The 20,264-nt window shown below is 39.8% G+C and overlaps 1 protein-coding gene across 1 annotated transcript in view; it reads left to right on the top strand.

Annotated features, from left to right (window-relative positions):
* Positions 1-19,460, top strand: part of MAN1A2 (mannosidase alpha class 1A member 2) — a 133,337-nt gene extending 113,877 nt beyond the window's left edge. Inside the window, exons 11-13 of the mRNA XM_005420589.2 lie at positions 5,091-5,263; positions 12,397-12,512; positions 14,970-19,460. Of these exons, the coding sequence (XP_005420646.1) occupies positions 5,091-5,263; positions 12,397-12,512; positions 14,970-15,102 (422 nt within the window). The 3' untranslated portion in view covers positions 15,103-19,460. The remainder of the gene's footprint in view (positions 1-5,090; positions 5,264-12,396; positions 12,513-14,969) is intronic.
* Positions 19,461-20,264: the final 804 nt, after the last annotated feature.

The following is a 20,264-nucleotide window of genomic DNA, read 5'->3' as shown; positions in this document are numbered from 1 at the left end:
GATTTCCTGATTTTTCTCCTATGGACATGGGAGAGCTTGCCCCATTGGGCAAACCCAGAGGAGGGAGAAGGATGCAGAGACTGCAGGCAGGGGTTAGGCAGCTCTTTCTTTAGATAAACCAGCAGAGCTGCCCTTTCCTGTGTTATCCCACAGCTGCTTGTAATAAACTACAGTGATGGTGATGCAATACTTCAGTATGAAAATATTACTTTATGAAGCAACCTAAATTTCCATAGCTGAGCTTAAGTCTCAGCAAAATTGAAACAAAATTTCACAGAAGAAAAGCATTTCTGGAAAATGCTTTTCTTCTGTGAAATTTTGTTATATTGACAACTATCATCAACCTGTGGCACATATTGCAGGTTTGAAAGCTTGTTAGAAAAAACAACCTGATATTTCAGAAAGCTGGTTATTTTAGTGCTGACTGGTACAGAGAAGCTGGAAATTCCTTGAAACTATTCCTAATATATTTTCTTGGGGATTATGTCCCAGTGGCATCTGGCATCACTGCCATGTAATCGAGAAGCTTATGCAGGGATGTAGTCTCACTGATAATCTGAGTCACCTGTCAATGTTCCCCAGGAATACCTGAGAGAAGACCTTAGACTCCAGATTAAGATGCTAGAGAAGTGACTAGGTACATTGTGAGAAGCTTGGGCCCTTGCCATGGCTCTGTGAAAATCCTGGTAGATTCTGCTTGAGCTGAGGATCAGTCTGCAGCCCTGCTCAAAGGATGTCTTTCTAATTCAGCAGCTGGAGGAGGCTGGTGGATTATGGAAGGTGAAGGCAGGGGATGTAGTTCTGGTTATGGTCTGCCTCTGAGCAGGAGGTCTGTGTTCCCAGGATCTATTTGGCATGGCAGCATGAGAGCCCCCTCCAAGGCTCTTCCCCTCTTCAGGAAATTGTTAATGCATGTGGCACCCCTTGGAAAGGATTTGAAAAGGCTTATTGATGATCAATGAGAAAACTTAACTGTAACCAGAATAGTCTTATGATGTGTAGTCTATACATGCCTCTGCTTCCTACCAATTCTATTTTTTGTACCTTGAACTATCAATAGACTAATGCTGCAGCCATCCTAAATCTCCCCTCCTGTGACAGGGGATTTGAGGATTTTCCTGTAGGCCTGTGTGCTCTCAGTTTGAAGAGAAGATTGAGAAAAACAAAGATAGGAGGCATGTTCTGATCTGTGTGCTCATTTACCAGCAGAAAAAATCACAATGCTGTCAGTGGGCACTGGTAAGGCTACAAAAATACAGCTTCCTGTGCTTATGGCACAAGGTTTCTTGATGTTTAAGCTTATGTGAGTACCGCACATCTTGAGGTGTTCTGGTTTCTGGTGATTAGTTCTTTGTTTTTCATGCTTAATGTGAACCACCGAGAAACATGGCACAGGCATAAAATAATTGGCAATGTGAAATCTGGAGATGGCAGCAAAAAACAAGTCCAATGAAATCAAAGGAATGGGAAAGATCACTAACAAATCAATCTGAATAATCAGCTTCCGTAAGTGTTGTAGAGGTTAGATAAATAAGCAAAATTATCTGTATAGATGCATTTGTGTGCTGATCTATAGCACGCAGTATTTTTAATACACTCTACCATCCCTTATGCATAAGAATTTTCCTAGCCATTAGCTGATAGCATGTAAAGTATTGACTGACTACAGAGAGCTTATTTTAGGATTAAGTTTTTTGCACTTCTTTAAAGTTTCTTGACAAGAGCTGTCCTCAGAATCGCAGTACAGCTTTAGCTGTTTTTTATGTGTGACAGTTCTAGTGCAGAATAAGCCAGATGACTAAGATTTCAGCTGAGACATATGCAAGGGTATGAGGAGATGCTGTCTCTGCCCCAAGACTTTCAGTAAGCAGCTAAACAGGCAAGGCGGAGGAAATGAGAATAATAACATGTTTTTGTGAGATGTATGCAATAACAATGTGTTGATGGAATAGTTCAGAGTCTCAAAGAGAAATGTCTTGGATGTTCTGTTCCTTCAATTTTGTATGAATTAGAGCCTAGCATGTATTATTATAATTATGAACCCTTTCTTACTTTCAGGAAATTTATTGCTAGATTGATCGTAGTCTTAAAAAAACATACAAAACAGACAATATTTTCAAAAATACTTACGGAATTAGAAATATTTATCTAAAAGTACAAAGATTTGCCCTTTTTTTGGCAGTGCTAAATACAGCTCTCATTGAAGTCAACTTTATGTCAGTTAAAATTTTTTAAAATGGTGGTTGTTCAGCTTTGCATTGGTATGAAATTGTTTCTCATCTACTCTCCCTGCCTAGACTGTAGTCTATCAGCGCAATTAATATGAAAATATTTGGATTATTCTGTGACCACTGTAGCATTGTAAAATGGCCTTAGATGGTTCTTGGCTTAGAAGAATGGCCCCTGAAAGCTATTATGTGTCCATAATAGCTTATTTTCTTTAGTCAGCTATCAAAATCCTTGGTTTCAGATAAGTATTCAGTGAAATCATCACAATATGCAGAGGTCACCCATCCTTGGGTGATTTAATTTCTTGTAGTGCTCAATAGCCTTAGGAGTAGGTGTGAGTAAATAATTAAGGATTTAATGCACAAGCAGGCTACAAAGCAAGACAAGACATCACAGTTTCTGTAGGTGATGGGTCACCAGAACTACCTGAAATCCAGCTGCTTTGGTGGATAAGACTAACATAGCTGTGGTGTTTCCCTGATTCCAAAAGGCTTTTTAACAAGTGTTTTAATAAGGCCCATTAGGGACATTAAATGATTACAATTTAAGCAGCAAGTACCTGCATGGAGGAAGAAAATGGGCATAATATAGAAAAGAGGATAGAGGTAAATAGTCTACTCTTGCAGTGGATAAATGCTGGTTAACCAGCAGTACTCTGATATATTTGATATATGTATATGTGTATAGGTGTGTAAAATGTATACTGTATTTATATACATTGTGGGTATGCAGTATATTTACATTTCATATTTTAGTATGTATTATCTATAAATAAAGCGCACACATATATAAATGATCAGAAAAGGGCCGGAACAGTAAACTAAGTGTGCTGATAATAACAAAAAAAAGCACTACACAAGGACCTTATGAGGTTGAGTAACTGCATAATAAATTGCTAAATTAAATCCAGTGTAGTTAATTGTAAAGTGAGACACCTCTGAAAAAATTATTTCTAACCTTACATATTAAATGATGGGTGCTAACTGACCGTTGCAATTCAGGAAATTGCTTTTGAGATTATGAAAATGTCAACTCAGTAGCACTCAGGAAAAACAAAATGAGAAAGAGAAAAATAGAAAATGTCATTATGTCACTGTATTAATCTCACCTGCACTTTTTTTTCCCCTGTATTTGCTGGTCCTCTCTCATTTAACAAAGGATATAGTAGAACTGGAAGAATTGCAGAGAAGGGCAAGAAGATTAGCTAGGGGCATGGAACAGTTTCCATTCAAGGCACAACTAAATTGAATACTATTATTCAGGGTGGAAAAGGGACCTTCTAGGTAGGATTCATCAGATTTGCAAAATCACATAGGGATTGGACAGTGGTTCTGCATCAAATAGGTATTAGAGATGTGGAACTCCTTAGCCGCGGTTGCTTTGAATGCTCAAGGCTTACACAGATTTAAGGAAGCACCAGATGAGTACTTGGGAAATAAATTTATTAAGAATTACTGGCCACCTAAAAAAATATGTCTAGTTTGGGAGGAGTCTTGAGCTCAAAAACAGTAGAGGCTGGTAGAAAAGATGGAAAAAGGTATCTCATATACTTGATGGGTGCTTCCACTTCCCCATCAATGTCTGATCTTGGCTATTGTTGATGTGACACTGGAGCAGACAGAATTCCATCTGGTCCAGGATAACCATTCTTGTACTCAGAATTTTGGATTGGTAGAACTCTGTATCTAATCTCCTCTATTTTATAGTGAGATTTATATAATTTTTTAAGTGAAACTTGTAAAGTGGCTCATTTTGAAAGAAGTGCAATAATAATTTCTTGATGGAGTTTCCCTTACCATTCATGTGGCTGAAGCAGTTTGATGCTTTTTCTTTTGGCATCCAGAGCCATAGTCCCTTGAAACAAAAAGATTAAGGAACTTCTAGAGATTTTCTGCTGGGGCATGCATTGAGAGTTGCTTGTATTTTTCATTATAGCATTCTAAGGTTCCCCTTTCAGACCCATGAAATCTTTAGTTAATTTGAATCTCTAGCCCATAGGAATTACACGATTAATTGCTTTGATAATTTTTAAAGCTTGAGTGCAGCTTCAGAGTTCAGCACGTTAAAAATTCTCTGCCAAAACAAATGGTGAGGTGCAGTAATAAGACTGCATTAGTAATGTTAAATTTGAGGACCAATGTGCAGCTAATACAAAATATGTGTAACTTCTTATTATAGAGAGTTATTCTACAGGTGTGTTGTTCTTATGTGAGTAGTCTTCCAGGTGCTGGAAGGGCCTTTACAGGTTCCTTTAAGGGCTTTAACAGTGAATCTCTTATTTCAGAGATTTATTTTCTGGTGTACTTAAGACTTCATTGCCCAGTTGTAAGCCCTTTACTTGAAGATCACAGCGCATCAGTTACAGTGACCTGACAGCGCATCCTTAAACCAACAGTTTGGATAAGGATACAGGTTATTTGGTATGATACTACTTGGTTTAGTTCCAAGATCTTTTCCTACTGTGCTGTGTGGGATCAAAGGACATGAAAACCTGTGTTGACCCTTTTCTTCTTTTTTCTTTTTCTTGGAGGGAACTGATGTTGGTCACTTCAATTTTATCCTATAATTGAATGTGTTAGTGTGTTTATATTCTTAGTCTTCCATTAGTTTTCAAGAGGATTACTGTAGTTCTGTCAAAACAGGTAGTTTTCTCAAAGGAATTAGATAAATTATTCATAAGAAAAATTATAAGCCTCAAAAGTAGGAAATATTTATGAGACTGCTTAAAGGTTCTAGTTCTTTTTTTCACAAGCTTGGGATAAAGCAGTCTCCTACCCATCCTTCCTGCAAAGATTGGTATCGAACAAATTTTTTCTTACCTTTACTTTTTTTTTTGTTGTTGTTGTTTGTTTTGTCTGCAGCACTAAAGCTGGGCCCAGAAGCATTCAAATTTGATGGTGGCGTGGAGGCGGTGGCAGTACGGCAGAATGAGAAGTATTACATCCTAAGGCCAGAAGTGATTGAGACCTACTGGTATATGTGGAGATTCACCCACGATCCCAAGTACAGGCAGTGGGGCTGGGAGGCAGCACAGGTAACTCTATTAATTATCTGTCACTAATTTAATTTTGTGTATTTCCCCTTTGAAGCTACTTCAGTCTCATGGTAATGAAACACTTGGAGTGGTAATTGATTTTCACAGTCTCCTGTAAACCGGGGTAGATATGAGGGTGCACACAGTTATTGCTATTTTGCATTTGCTGAGTCAGATGCTCAGGTGAGAGGTGCGTTCAGCATTACACAGCCCATGAGTTCAGGCATGGAAACAGAACTCCTTAGTCATGACTCCTGCTGTTGTCAGTAGTGTGCAGCCCCCGAGAGTTTCTCTACTTCCCTGAATTGCTCCAGCAGTCTTTGGAAACAGCTCAAAGCCAGTTTCAAAGATGAGAATAAACATTAAAGATAACAAGACAGTAATGAAATATTTTGACTACATCCAGAGGAGATGAGAGAAAAGCAAAGGAAGAGACAAACCAGGAGACTGGGTAAGTTTATTCTGTGGCTGAAAACCAGTTTTGCTCCAGAAGCAAGAGATCAAGAAAAGGTGGGAAGAGATCTGTTGAGATGCCTGTATTCAGAATATTTAGCCAAGCTCATTACTATCCATTCCTCAGCACAGCTGCAACACCTAGAAGAGGCCAGGTATTTTACAGTTGTGTATTAGTGTGGTTTTGCCTTTTAGTCTGTTTTGTTCCAACAAGAATTATGTTATTCTGGAGACAGGTTCCGAATTTGTATTCCAGAATGCATTGCTGCTGTCTCCAAAACATTGTCTCCTTGCCTGTGTAGATACTACAAATTCTTGCTGATCTAACCAAGCTCCTTTCAGAAGCTATGGCTGGATGATCCAAGCTGAGGTGGGGTCCTTTGTAACAGGTTAAAAAATTTACAGATGTAAAGATTTTCAAGCCAGGATCAGTCTCTTAAGCACACTGCAAAGCATGTGTTTTAATTGCATTTTGCTCAGTTTTCTCCATTTGCTTTCATTATCTTGGTTCCCATTAATGCTTTCAAAACAAACCCTCCCTTCCTCCTCCCCTGCCTCCAATTTTCTCTGTGTGTGGGGTAGGATTTTATTTTATCCTTCTGTCAATCTCCATTGAAGTTGTAAATCAAGCAGCCCCTGTGCTTAATTGCCTCTGTCCTTACAGACTGCCTTCTTCTGCTTGTTGTTTCCTTGATACAAGATTTCTTTATCTAACATAGCCATAAAATATTTTTGACTTCTTCATAAATAATTTTGCAAACCCCTCCTTCCCACAATTAAGAATTTTCCTACCCCACCATCGTACTGGCACAGAAGCTTGAAGCTTTTTGTTCCCCAGGATTTTCTGTTCATTGCATATAGATAATAAGTTCTTGTGTTTATTCCTCACACCTACTCACTACTTCTTCTTCTTCCCTATCACACACAGCCCTGGCTGTGTTTATTCCATCATTTATAAATAGAGAAGAAGCTGGTGTGACATGCAGAGCAGTTGGCTTACTGCTGTTGTACAACACTGTCTGAATTTGTCTTCCTTTTGTCTTCCAACCTCTGAAGCATACTTGGATTTATTGTCTATATTTTTTGACAAAACTTATGCGCTTTAGTGCAAATCCTATGCTTTGTCCAAGGCCTGTTTTGTTGCATCTCTCCAAATCCAGTGTCTCTGGGGGAAAAAACAGGAAGTTCAATCTTACATTCCTTCAGTGATCATAAATCCCTGTGACAGGGTCTCTATCTCTTTCCTGATGAAAAAAAGGCTAATTCTCCCTAATACTGTACTTAGCACTAGAGACAGCATTCATCTCAATTGTATTGGGCCAGTCAAATTGGATGATGGTGTGCTGGGGGGCTGGCTGAAGTATTACAGAAATGTGCATGGAGGATACTCAGGGTAAATACAGAAAATTACTAAAATCCTTTTCAGGCTAATTATTTGAAAGCAGTAAGAGCCACCATTTCACAATAGGCATGTAAAGCCAATTACTAATCTGGGCTGTGTGAATGAAGGGTTCAATTAAGAGTTGTGGACTTGTGTATCTCACTAAGTAGGACTGCACCGCAGAGGCTGCTGAGTTCATCAGAGCTTCTATTAACAGTTAAAATAAATAGCCAAGACCTGAAGCTCAGGCTAACTTCAGGCAAACTAAGGATTAATACTAAGATGGGGTGGAAAGACCTATGGCTCTCTGTCCTCATGAGACCTCAGCTGCACCCAGATCTGGGGTCCTCAGCACAAGAACGACGTGGACCTTTTAGAGCAGGTTCCAGGAAGGGACACAAATATGATCCAAGGGTGGGAGCACCTCTCCTACAAAAACAGGCTGAGAGAGCTGGGGTTGTTCAGCCTGGGGAAGGGAAGGCTCCAGGGAGACCTCATTGCAGCCTTCTAGTACCAAAAGAAGGCTTAGTAAAAGAAGTGAGATGGTGTTTTTATGAGATGGTGTTTTTATGTGGGCAGATTTTGACAGGACAAAAGGCAATGGTTTTAAACTGAAAGAGGACAGATTTATATTAGATGTTAGAAAGAAATTCTTTACTGAGTGCATGGTGAGGCACTGGAGCAGGTTGCCCAGAGAAGCTGTGGATGTAAGTGTTTAAGGTCAGGTTGGATGGAGCCTTGAGCATCCTGTTCTAGTGAGTGGCATCCGTACCCATGGCATTGAGGTTGGAACTAGATGATCTTTGAGGTCCTTTCCAACCCAAGCCATTCTGTGATTCTACTTAGAGAAGAGTAGACAGAAAAGAGCCAGACATAAGTTGGAGGTAAAAGAAATATGGTTTCACAGTTTCGTGGGTTAGAAGCTGTGATTATGACAGCTGGTGAAGAAACTGGCACAGTTTTCATGGGCATGTTGTTGGCACAGTCAAGAAAAGTTGCATATGCCACAAAAAACACCCTCAGAGAAACCGAGGGAGCTGGGGTCCAATCTAGAAGCACATCAAATTTTATTTCCAAAGAGCTTAGGTTCATGTTGACCTCCCTGTGTGTTACAGGCACTGAAATTTCATTTTTTGTCACTTTTGAGTCAAGGCGTATGTATTTGGGAGGAGTATACTGTTGGATATTCTCCTGCTCTATTCTGTATTTGAATAAAGGAAAGTAGAAAACCCACTTCTTCTTTCAGCTTGCTCCATTATTTATTTATTCTTGGTGTTAAAAAAACCCCATGTTTTTTTTCCCATTTGAATTTGCCTAGTTTCAGCTCTCAATCACTGTGTTTTCCTATGACTTCCTATGCCATTTTTAAATGTCCTTTCCCCCATGTTTTCTTTCCAGAGAATTTTCATAGATTATAAAAAGCAATGTCCTAACAGGAACTCAGACTGAACTGTCTTACATGGCCATGTAAGACAGTTCAGTCTCTGCATTCCAAAGGTTGTTTCTACCTTCCAGGCTAGCCTGGGTCTGCAGTTACACAGTCTTGATGACTAGATTTAGGATTATGTGCCTGGTTTTATGAAACTCATTTTGTTTGGCACCCAGTTACCAGCAGATTACACTGTCTGCTTTTATTTACGTATGTCATTTTAGCCAGCAGCAGTGTTGCAGTGATTGATAGAACTTTAGACTGCTCCTTGTGGATCTCTGTGAGAAGCAGCTCTATTTTGTGATGATTTTGCATTGCCAGTTCTTTCTTAGAAAACACTGTCAGTCAATTTTAAATTGAATTATATTGATATGGTATAGTGCTGCCTTGTCTTCCCATAACATCTTAAATACCATGGCAATTGCCTTAGAAGCTTTTAAGTTTATTATAGCTTCACTGTTACCTTTATTTGTCAAATTTGTAGCTCTCAAAGAATGAAATCAAGCTTGTGACCAAAATGGTTTTCTGTAAAACCATGCTGATTGGTGTCAGTTATCCTCTAATTCATATATATATTATCTCCATGTGTCTCTGTAAGTGCTATAAGTGACTGGAACTAACATCAGGGATGCCATCTTAATATTATTCAGTCTGCCAATGCCTCATAATGGTAGCAATATTACCTTAATACCCTTCCAATCATCTTGGAGCTTCCCTGTATTCTCTGGTGCAATAAATTAAGCATTGTTTCATCAGGGAGACTGGTATTCAGCTCTGGAGTGAAAGTGTATCTGGGTGGCAAAGCAGATGCCACTACACCAAGTGCTCTGAAGTCTCTGTGAAGACAGAACACTGAGAATTTCAAGTGGCATTTAAGCCGCTTGTCTGTGACATCAAGATTTTCAGCCAGTGTCCTGAAGTTCTGTACATCTTGCAATCAAGGACAAATTATTTGTTCATGTTTTAAAATTTTCTATTTGGATGAATAGCTGTAAAGCAATCTTTCAGAGGCTTTTTTCCTGTACAGTTCATTACTACCTGTATTACGTAGAACTCTGATCAGCTAGGGTAAATCCTTTGCCTATTCTGAACACAAGTCTGCCTTCCCAAGGAGACATTTCTGAAGATACAAGGTTACTTGGTAACCGTAAGGAAAAAAAAAGCTGATACAGATCACACATTTCTCTCTCTAGGCTTGTAGGCCTGCTGGCTTCACCAGTTTTGCACTTGGTTACCCAAATATGAGACCTCTACAGCACAGAGGAGAATCTCAGTGCTATCCATTAGCTACAATTTCCAAAATAGGCAAGTTTTGTCTCTTACACTGGCTTGGGGATTTAATTCTTTTGGGGAAAGGAGATGGTGCCCTAACAGTGGTACCATGTATTCCTTGTTTTCATTTTGCCACAGTCACTAGCAGGTTTCTCCTGTACAGGCTGTGGCATACAGCATCAGGGTTGCTGACTGGTTGACCAGAGAAACTCTGTCCTGATCAGGCTGTATGCTGGGAATTCTGGTAGGAGTTGTAAACACTGCGGCTTCCTCCTCCGTCTTGCCGTGCTTCAGAGCAGACACAAGGTCATGTTCTGCATTATTATAAAAGGGGGTAGTGCCAAGAGCAGGCACTTCATTTTCTGCCTATAAAGCAAAAGTGCTTTGGCTCTTGTTTATTCATATAACACCTGCCTGGTGGCTGTAGGAGTTCTGGGGAGGAATATGCAAATTGTTCTGTAAACAGTGAATGCATTATTTCTTCAGAAGCTAAGCAATTCATTTTTTTCTTTCCTTTTTGCTGGTTTGGTTGATGGGTGTGGTTTCTGTGGAGAGTGTGGTGTTGGGGTTGTTTGTGTTGTTGATGTTGTTGTTTGGCTGCCGTGTGGTAGCTAGCATCACTTTTGTTGTGGAAGAACGTGCAGACAAAGAGATTGTCATGCATTCAGTGCTGTTGGGTTAGATGTGTCACATACACCTTTCTCTTCACTGTAGAGAAAATCTGGTCCACCCAGCTCTCAGCATCTGAGTAGTCTCAGTGTGGCCCTATCCTGCACCAGTAACCAAATCTGAAAGTAATTCATCCAGAGACTTCCTCCTTTTAGACTCAAGTCCCAACAAAAAATGGAGAGTTTCCATACAAACTTGGAGAAAGCTGTGCTTGAGATAAGGAATTACAGCAAGCATTAGATTTTGCCAAGAAAGAATGTACCTTTCTTGGCAGAAGTTCAGACTCTAGAGCCACAGCCATTCCAATAACATCGTTTTGCCAGTCTCTCCACTTGCTTTTCTAAAACCTTGCTTTTTGGAAACTTGAAAGAACTTTGTACAGTCTGGATTATTCTTTGGTCTGTGAACAGTCTGAGAATTCCACAGGGTAAGAGTATGTTCTAGGAGGAGGTCAGCTGTAGTACCTGCTGTGCTGTGACTTACTGTCCTGGGTATCCTGCTCAATTTTTCGCTTTTCCTCCTGATTTCAGTGATACCATCTACTGCCATTCTTTGTCCATTTGTCCAGTGGAAAATTCCTCTCTGTCTCCCAGTATTTCTAGTATGCAAAGGCGATACTGAGGTCCTTGAAGAGTTAGTTTTGATTGAATCTGTTTTCTGTGCATAAAAAGGGCATCATTCAAAACTTATTTGCTCCCCTGCCTTGACTCCCCTCAGCTTCTGCTGAGTATAACTAGCAAAAATCAGAATTAACAGAAATGTGGGCCTAAAGCACCATGTGGAGAGGAGCTTCACACGAGGCTATTGGGCTGAATCATAGATTACTGAGCTACAGGTGGCTGTGTTCAGTCGTTGGTAATGACAGACATCCCGAGACAAACATTTTCCTTCATCCCTGCTTCTTTTCTGTCCCTGCATGAATCTATTAAAAGAGTTGGTATCTGCTGAGGAAGCACAGTCAAAGCAGCAGGGAAGCACAAATAACCTGTGAATCATTTCTTCAGAGCCAGTTTTAATGGCTGATATCCTTGTGTGCTGTAAGGTCGTGCATGCGAGTGGAATAATGAAAGTGTAGGCGAGAGGTGCTCTGAGGTACTAATGCTTTCTTTCCAGTCTCCTCCTCTTCCATTGTGCTTTTCACAGTACTGTGTTGGAGCTGGGGAGGGGAAGAATCCATTGGCCTCTTCCTTCATGGAATGTGCATGGATTTAAACTCCATGCTTTAAAGGTAAAGAGCTCTGCTGCAGTCCAGCATGCAAACTGACTTGAGTTTCAGCTGTATAAACAGGAAACACAGAATAGCATAGGTAGGAGAAGGAGATGAGGGGAGAAAGCAGCAGCTAGAAGAGTTTACAGGGTGGAATCAACAGTCCATAAAGATGAGTACAGTATTTTATTTCTACTTTCAATAAGTCTCCATGACTAGCTACCAATCAAAGAATTCCTATAACTCTTCAGACTCTTCCAGCTCCAAAATCCAGGGATGTTTGTTACCTTCCTGTGCACATCACAGCACTTACTCCATTGATTTGACTGATGTTCTACCCAGTGTCACCAATGAGGAACTGCATGAGCTCAGAGAAAAAGTCTACGGAATCCTTGTCATGTCATCAATATCAGCCAACAGTAAATACCCAGGAAAGAAAGTGTTCTTCCCCAGAATACTTTCTTAACATGTAGCAGTTTGCCAAATGTAGTGTCATTAATAACGCTGGAAGGATGCTACTTCTGTATGTCTCCAGTCTATTTTTCTTTTTTTTTCAGCATAAACTGTTAATGTCCATAGCATCCTTCAACAAAGTGATTCACAGCAGAAAAATGCAGCACAAAAAAGAACCACCTTCTTTGTTGATCAAGCTTGACACTTGAAAATTTCCAGATTTTGTTCTACAGTTAAATTCTCTGTGTCTTTTCCCTTCCTTTTTGCAGGCAATTGACAAGTACTGCCGAGTTAGTGGTGGCTTTTCTGGTGTCAAGGATGTGTATTCCTCATCTCCTACATATGATGATGTACAGCAGAGCTTTTTCCTTGCTGAAACTTTGAAGTAAGTCCTTTCGACTTCTGCATCTTTCTGTAAAAACTCACATCTAAATTCTAGAAGATGCTCCACAGGTAGCTAAAGGAGACAAAGACTGATTTTGAGTATTAGGAGCACCAAATGGAACAGAAAGCAGGTCCTGAAAATGGCAGGTTTTGTGTCTAATTCAGGCATCACAGCATGTTTCACTGGGAAAAAGGGACTCCAAGTTCATTGTGTCTAAGAGGATAGTGTGACCATTCTATACTTCTGGCTTCTTACCAAATTCCTCCAGGTAATCACAATACTTTGTTGCCTTGTGTTACCATTATAAAAAGGAAGTCAGCCACTGCTATGTCCTCTATTGTCTTCTTTAATTTCATTTCACTTACTCCTTTAAGTTCATTTTCTGGAGACTAAAAGCAGTGGTCCCAAAGAGAGAGGCAGCAGTTTCAAAGAGGTCAGGGCAGAGAAACAGTACCTCTCCAGGAGCTGATGGTATATGATTGATCTGCTTATAAAAGCCAAATAAGAGAATGAAATCTTCTCCTAAGGAACTTGTGTGGTGGCAAGGCTGACTTTTGATGTATCACCAGAATCCTGTCTGCATCTTAAATAATCACAAGGAGATCTGAAAATTCACTGATGCATCATTCAGAAACTGGATATATTATAGTGCAAGCATTGCAGATGGTGGCATTTCTAGGAAAGAACTCAGAAATTTTTACTGACTTTTGATTTGGAGCATTTCCTTCTTGTGGAACAAAATGAAGGTTTATTGAAGAGCTGAATATTAGATGTTTTTGACATGAATGCAATTGGCATAGCCCAAACCAGAAACTGGTTTCACAATGAGATAGCCCAAAGGAAAATAAAGACAGAAGGGTTGAGTATGATGTCATGAGAAAAACGAAGATGTTCCTCAGAAGAGGGGCATAAAATATGTCTTAAGCAATACCTGCTGTAATATTTTCCTCTATTGATGATTACTTCTGCATATTCGTTCCTCTCAAATTCAAATTTGGTAACTGTCCCAAGTATACTTTCTTGCTGCTTGGATACTTCAGTTCACCAGAGATACACAGCAAATTTGAGAGTTTTGAGCAGTACCTGGCATGAAGGTACCTGTTGAGTGGGAAGGACCAAGATGGAGAAATAGGTTGCTTAAGTTATTCAAAGGAAAAGTGTGAATCAAATGAGGAAGGTGAGTTTGAGTAAGATGAAATATTGCTGCTGTGGTGAGAAAGAGCTTGGAGAGCTGCAGTAGGAGAGAGCGAGGCAGAAGTATTGAGGAAAGGAAAGGCCTGATGCTTTAAAGACAAATGAAGAGTGTGGAGAAGGAAACAAGATATGTGTGACAAAACTGAATCATTTCTGCAGGAAATTTTTATCTGTAAACAGTAAATAGATGAGGAAGGAAAGAAAAAGTAAGGCTCCACTGACTGGATTGTGGATAGAGCTGGCAAATAAAGGCAGCAGAAGAATTGATCAGGCAGTGACACAGGGCTGAAAGCAGCAGACACTCCCAGTGTCTGATGGAGAGAGGGCGAAGGAGCAGCAGAACAAGTGTGTGCATTCTGGATGCGGCAGAGTCCACTAATGGGAATGACACCCTTTCCTTGTCAAGTGCAGCAAGAGCTGTCTTTTTCTGGATGGCAGGAAAGCAAGCAGGAGGTGAGAGATCCTGTACACCCACGCCGTTGTGCTTGCGCTCACACAGCCAGGTGTTCTGTAACAAGGGAAATATCATTTGAGTTTTAGCTGTTGTGTTAGGAAACTTTGACAGATCCCTACTACCAGTATGTCCTACAGAGTTACAGCACAGCCACATTCAAAGTGTGTATTAGGAAAAAAGGAACAACAAATAATTTTTCTCTGCATATATCCAGTAATCCTTATTTTGTTACATGCTTCGTGTCCTCTGCATTTTATTATAATGTACAACATCTGTGAAAACCTCTGCACAATCTGTTGTCCCATTTCCTCTCACCAGAAGCTGAACCAGCTTCCAGAATGGTGATGACAAATCAGATGCCTGCCATGGTTGAGCAGCTTTTATTGTGATGCCACAAAATCTTTGATTTGGATTAAAGAGGATTGGTAATTTCCAAGTGGGTTTCCTCCGTTAAGAAAAGCTTTTTGACAACTTCTTCTCTGCTCTCTTGTCCCCCAAGTAGTTGTGGTTGGGATCTTGATGTTTGTTTTACACTGCAGGTCTTTAAAGGGAGACTCGAAAACCTGAAGTTTCTTGGAAAGATTAAATTGTTGTCTTTATAACAACTTTCTTTGAAGGGTTTGATCATAATAAAAATGACTTCAGATCATCGTAATAGGAAAGGCTGTGTGTATGCAGTACAAAGATTGAAAGCAAGTAATTTGTTTATAGCTGTAGTTGCTGAACTGTGAGGCCTCAAGATGGTCTCTTGCTCCTGCCTGCCTGTGTTCTGCTTTAATACCCATGTTTTTCATCTCTGTCTTGTCCAGGTATTTGTATCTGCTTTTCTCCAATGATGATCTTCTACCATTAGACAACTGGGTTTTTAACACAGAAGCTCATCCTCTGCCTGTTTTACATTTAGCCAACACCACACTGTCAGGAAATCCTGCATATCGATAAAAACAGCTCTATGAAGAGGAAGAGAGACTGTTTTCAGCTCTGTTTTGTTTACATGGACTACTTGAGACTTTAGCAGGAGGGGAGACAGACAGACAGACACTTGGTAAACCTAGACCCCCGAGTCAAGCAAGTATTGGCATGGGAAATGAAGCTCTTCAACATATAAATAAGTTAAAAGTTCTGTTTTATACATGACCAAAACACACGAGTGTGATTTTTGCAGGACGGGGACTTCACACGCTTTGAACCCTGGCAAGACATGGAATCTACAGATAATATTAATGCAGCAGCATGAGGAAGAAGAGGCTTTCCTTTCCAGGGAAAGGAACTTGCTGCTTGCTGTTGCAAGGAACAACACACAGTCACCTCTTCAGATTGGGTGGGTTCCAAATACCTAGGTTTTCTTTTCCTTTCTTTTTTTCTTTTTTTCAAAATTTTTTATGATGGCATGAACAAAGCAACACCACTGCACCAGCAGCATCAGGATTTGAATTTCTTTCTGTACCTGTCTGAATTTTCTAAGGAGCATCTGTCCAGACTGGCAGCCATTCTCAGAGCCTCTTATCTGTTAGACCTAAAGTACAAAAAATATTGCCTCCTCATTTTCCCTTTTCAAAGTAATGCTTATATCCAAAAAAGAAAAAACAATTAGTAAGCATTTGGTTTGTAGTTCACTGTCAGCAGAGTGGGCTTAGTTCATTTGGCAAGCTCAGTCAGAGTCTGGAGCATATCACTGGAGTAGGAAGGAGCCTAAGTTTCCCTTCCTCACAAATTATGTGACATGAAAAAACCATTCTCCTCTTAGTCCTGGTTCTTTTAGCTAAATAAACAGAGATGACAACATGAGCATAACTGTTTCATGATTTATATAGGAGGATACAGTATATGGAACTAAAAGAAGCTCCCCTTGAGCTAAGCAGTGAGAACTTGCTGCTCTGTATTTTTGTACACAATCTGTTACATTTCATTCTTTGGATACTATTCACAGAACCTTCTTCACAGGTATATGTGTGTCTGACTGAAGCCTAAAACTGCTTTTGATTTACTTTACAAAACTTGCTTTTCTTCTGGGTGCGCCAGTACAAATCCAACATGATCTTTGGAAGCAGCCTAACATCTCTTATATGTGACTGGAAAAAGAAACTGAAAAGTCTCTTCTTTCATTAATTTATGATGCTGCTAAATGCATGGAGTGTTTTCAAGTACTTCATGGTTCGGCTGGATAGTATCCCTTAAATGGAGTCTTTTTCAGTCTTCATTTATTTGCTAAAAAAAGTTTCATCTTTCCAGATTTTTTATCTTTTCAGTTTTGTCTTCCTCCATCTCTTTTACTGTTGTTCAGAATAATTACAGCTCAAACTATTCTTTTTATTCGTCTATATAGCTCTCAGATCTTTTTGCCATGGTGACTGGCTCCTTTGCTGACAAACAGCCTGCAGGTTTCCCTCCTAATTAATGCACAGGTTGAGTCTTTAAAAAATCTTGATGATGTTTTTTACTGAAGCAAGTGGGAGAACTCTTTAGTGAACTACAGCAGTACAGCATCAGATTTAAAGGGAGTGAGTGCTGTTTTCCCTCCTCAAAAATGTTTTTATATGAAGTTTTAAAAAAAAAACTTAGCTCCTTATCATGTTATATTACATCTGACTGTAGAGTTTCCCCCCAAAATCACTCTTCATTTGTCAGTGTCACTAACTTAGACATAGAAATCATCATAGGATCTAAGTAAAAATGCTGTCAGATGCTTTTTTTCCAGACAGTTACTTTAGTTTAAGAGGAAGAAAACATGGGGCTTGGGAAAAGTTTGAGTCTCAATGTTTGTACCTTAATAGCAGTTACTTTGTTACTGTAATTTGCAGCAGTATCCTAAAAATAATTTGAGAACTTGTAAAGTAATCGGTATAGTAAGTAATACTGATTTCAGTAATTGTTTATTTAAAATTAGAAGTCGCTTAATAAATGGATTCTTCTTACTGGCCCCACATTAATTTATTTTTCTAATTATTATTCAGTGACTTACTGAAGAACTAGTAATTTTTCATTTTCCCAAGTTCAGATATGCTGTGTTTTCAAATTGTTTTTCTGATCCTATGAGAACTGTTATTGGTTTAAAACTGCACTCGATTGCCTTGTTCTCCTACATGTCTCTGGGTATGTAGAAGAAAGAGGAAAAGCAGACCTTTCTGTTAAGAAAGAAAGAAAGAATTAAAAATAAAAAAGCCCTTTCTGCCCCATAGACCTGTCCCTGCACTCCTCCTGGTAAATGCAGGTGTAGAGTGGCTGCCAGTCTGTTCAGAGAAATGTCAAGGAGTCCCAGAAACAGCAAACTTGCTTCTCCTCCTCCATCCCCCTCTTGTGAATTAAAGAGGAACCCTTCAAATTTTACTTCTCCATGAATCCCAGTGGGTTAACTTATTGCCACAAGAATGCCTGAATTGAAGACTAAGCCATTTCATGTTATGGGATGGTGTTCTTCTCAAAGTAGATGTACAGTACCGCTGTTTCTTCTCTGTGTAGATAAGCAGCAGGAACCAAATAAAGAACACTTGTTTCTTGTTTTCCAGTTACCCCAATAACAGTCAGTTTATTCTCCATCACTCTTTAAAATACCAACTGGCCTTTTTCTCCAAAAGCTAATGATGTGCAGAGTCTATAAAAAACAATGCATTTTAAGGACTAATTACTGTGACTTTCATAAATTTCATCCTGAGATTTCCTAGATCAAGCAGAGTTTGGAGGTTATGCGTTCTGGCCGAGGTACATGCTTAATTACCAAGCACCACAGATACTGAAACTTCTGACTGAAGTGATGTGCCCTCCTTCTGAGTCCTTCACAGAAAAGTAGGTTCTGATCTGCAAAATGGCATTATGTGCAACCCAAAGTTCAGACTGTTTTCCCTCTGGGTACATAAGGTACAGTAGAATGTTGCCATTTCATTCTCTTGCTGCTGTCTTACTTTCTTGAAGACAAGAGTGTAAATTTAAGCACAAAAATGACTTTTTAGTCCTAGCTGTTTCTGAGTCTTGCACTGTACTCTCTAACAAAACAATCCTCATTTTCTCTAGGTAGCTGTCCCATTTTACAACTTCTACAATACCCTCTCCCCTTACAGAATAAAACAAAAACCAGAAAATCATGTGCATTTCTGGCACACTGGATTTGGGCAAGAGCCTGGAAATCCTAAAATTGTCTATTTCCTGTTTGCATGCAGTCAAAACAAGGATGTATGGTTCTTTTCCTAATCGAAGCCTCAAACTTGCCTGTTGGTTGGGATCTGCCAGTAGTACTTTTTTTTCTAACAATTAGAGCTTGGCTTTTCAAAGAGGCCAGATTTCTGCAGCTTCCATTAACAACCCTGGAGCTGTGCATGTCCTGCAGTCAAGAAGTCAACTTCTTAGAATTGTCCTCTAAATAAAAAAATACCTTGAATGATATTCTGAGTGTTAATTTTGCTGCACAATATAGTCCTTCAAACTGAATGTTCAAGGAAAGTATAGAAAATAGCAAGTGCCCTGGAGTAGAAGGAAGAGCGAGTAGTTCCATGTGCCAGTCACACCTTTGCTGTTCTTTCAGCTCTCTGCTCCAGATGTATGGATCACTGTGTTCTAGCTCCCAAACACTGACACATTCCCTCACAGTATTTTACAAGATTTGAATATTGCCTGGGTTCTGAAAAGTAACAATAATTACACACTCCCTGTAATGCCATCCTTTAAGGTTAGAGGTGCACCCCTAAGCAAAGTCCTGTTGGTATTTACACTACTAAGCCTAGCTCATGTTTATAAGGGGACAAATAAGAAACAGGCTTCTTGATGCCAGAGAAAAATGAAAGCAAGCTCTTGATCCACACTGTAGTTGGCAAATGAGTTCACCCTGAGTAAGACATCCCTCTTTCACTCCTTGAATTTTGAGAAAAGCAGTCTTCTGACTCAAGAGTTTGAGTTGCCATACAAAGAGGAAGCCCAGGCTCTCTTGCAAGTTGTGTGCAAGCTGTAGCAGAGATGATAAGCACGAGCTGCTTCAGCTGTCAGCACCTTCTAACAAACTGCTCTGTAATTACCCAGGAAAGTTGGGAACCACCAAAGTCAGAGGACACAGCCTGACCTGTTACAGTGAATTGTTGCCTTTAATCCTAATTGCTTGGTGGAAGTTGGATTTGCATTCTGCCTTTATTCTTGCTTTGTCTAAAACTGACAGAATTTTTTTTTCCTCCAAAATAATAAAAGGGCAAAAGTCTATCTTCTGATGTGGAAACCTTCTGCCTCTGACCTGGAATCCTGCATATGTACTTTTTACAGATTAAAAAAATAATATTGTATATAAAAAAGATTGAATAAAGAATGTCTTTAAGTGAAAAGAGTGTATTTTTTGTCCTTTGCCTCCAAAAGCAGCATGCTGTAGCACTGAAGTGTGAAGCTGACCCTATTCCAAAGGCATGGTGGTGCTGCAACTTTTTTTTCCCCCTGCAGCTCTACTAAGGACTTTGTCAATGTAAACATGTATCAAGACCCCCTGTTGCAAAATTAAACCCCTGTACTTGTTTCTGACAGGTCCCGGTAGTGCACAGATGGCTCTCAAGATGCAGCTTCATGCATAACACTTTGAGGCTGTTCCTGGGTGTCATTGTGAAAGCCAGCAAACCTCACAAAAGTTTGAGATTTCTCCCCATTTCTCAAATTGTGTGAAAGTGGCTAAAAGGTCCAAAGATCTTTTTAGATGAGGGTAAAGGGTCAGACAGACAAGCAGTGGTACTAAATAATTAAGCCACCAGGTTAAACCCCCAGCTTTTCTTGAGACTTCAGTAGCCAGTGAGTTGGGCAATAAAGTCTGTCCGTCCATTCCTCTGCTGCCTGGGAAATGGAAAAAGTTTCCAATTAAGTGTTATTCACAGGGAAACTGGTATGGGGAAATGGCTTCAACTGGGCTTGTTTTCCCCCTGCACCTTGAAACTCTCTGGAACTGCTGCTTTAGCTCTGTTTTTTCCAGTACAGCCAGTGGATAACCAGATTTGCTTTCTGATTCACATTAACTGTAGATAATCCTTTCTGTCTGACATCACCCATGTTGCTCAAACATGGTACCTTGTTTTGGGGATGCAATGATCATAAGAGGAAATTGCCTCCAAAGTGCCATAACTGAGTGCAACACATGGCTCCTGCTG

The sequence above is a fragment of the Geospiza fortis genome, unplaced genomic scaffold (genome assembly GCF_000277835.1).
Source record: "Geospiza fortis unplaced genomic scaffold, GeoFor_1.0 scaffold1, whole genome shotgun sequence".
Taxonomy (NCBI): Eukaryota; Metazoa; Chordata; class Aves; order Passeriformes; family Thraupidae; genus Geospiza; species Geospiza fortis.
Note: the sequence above shows the minus strand (reverse complement) of the source record. Positions and strands in the feature narration are given on the sequence as shown.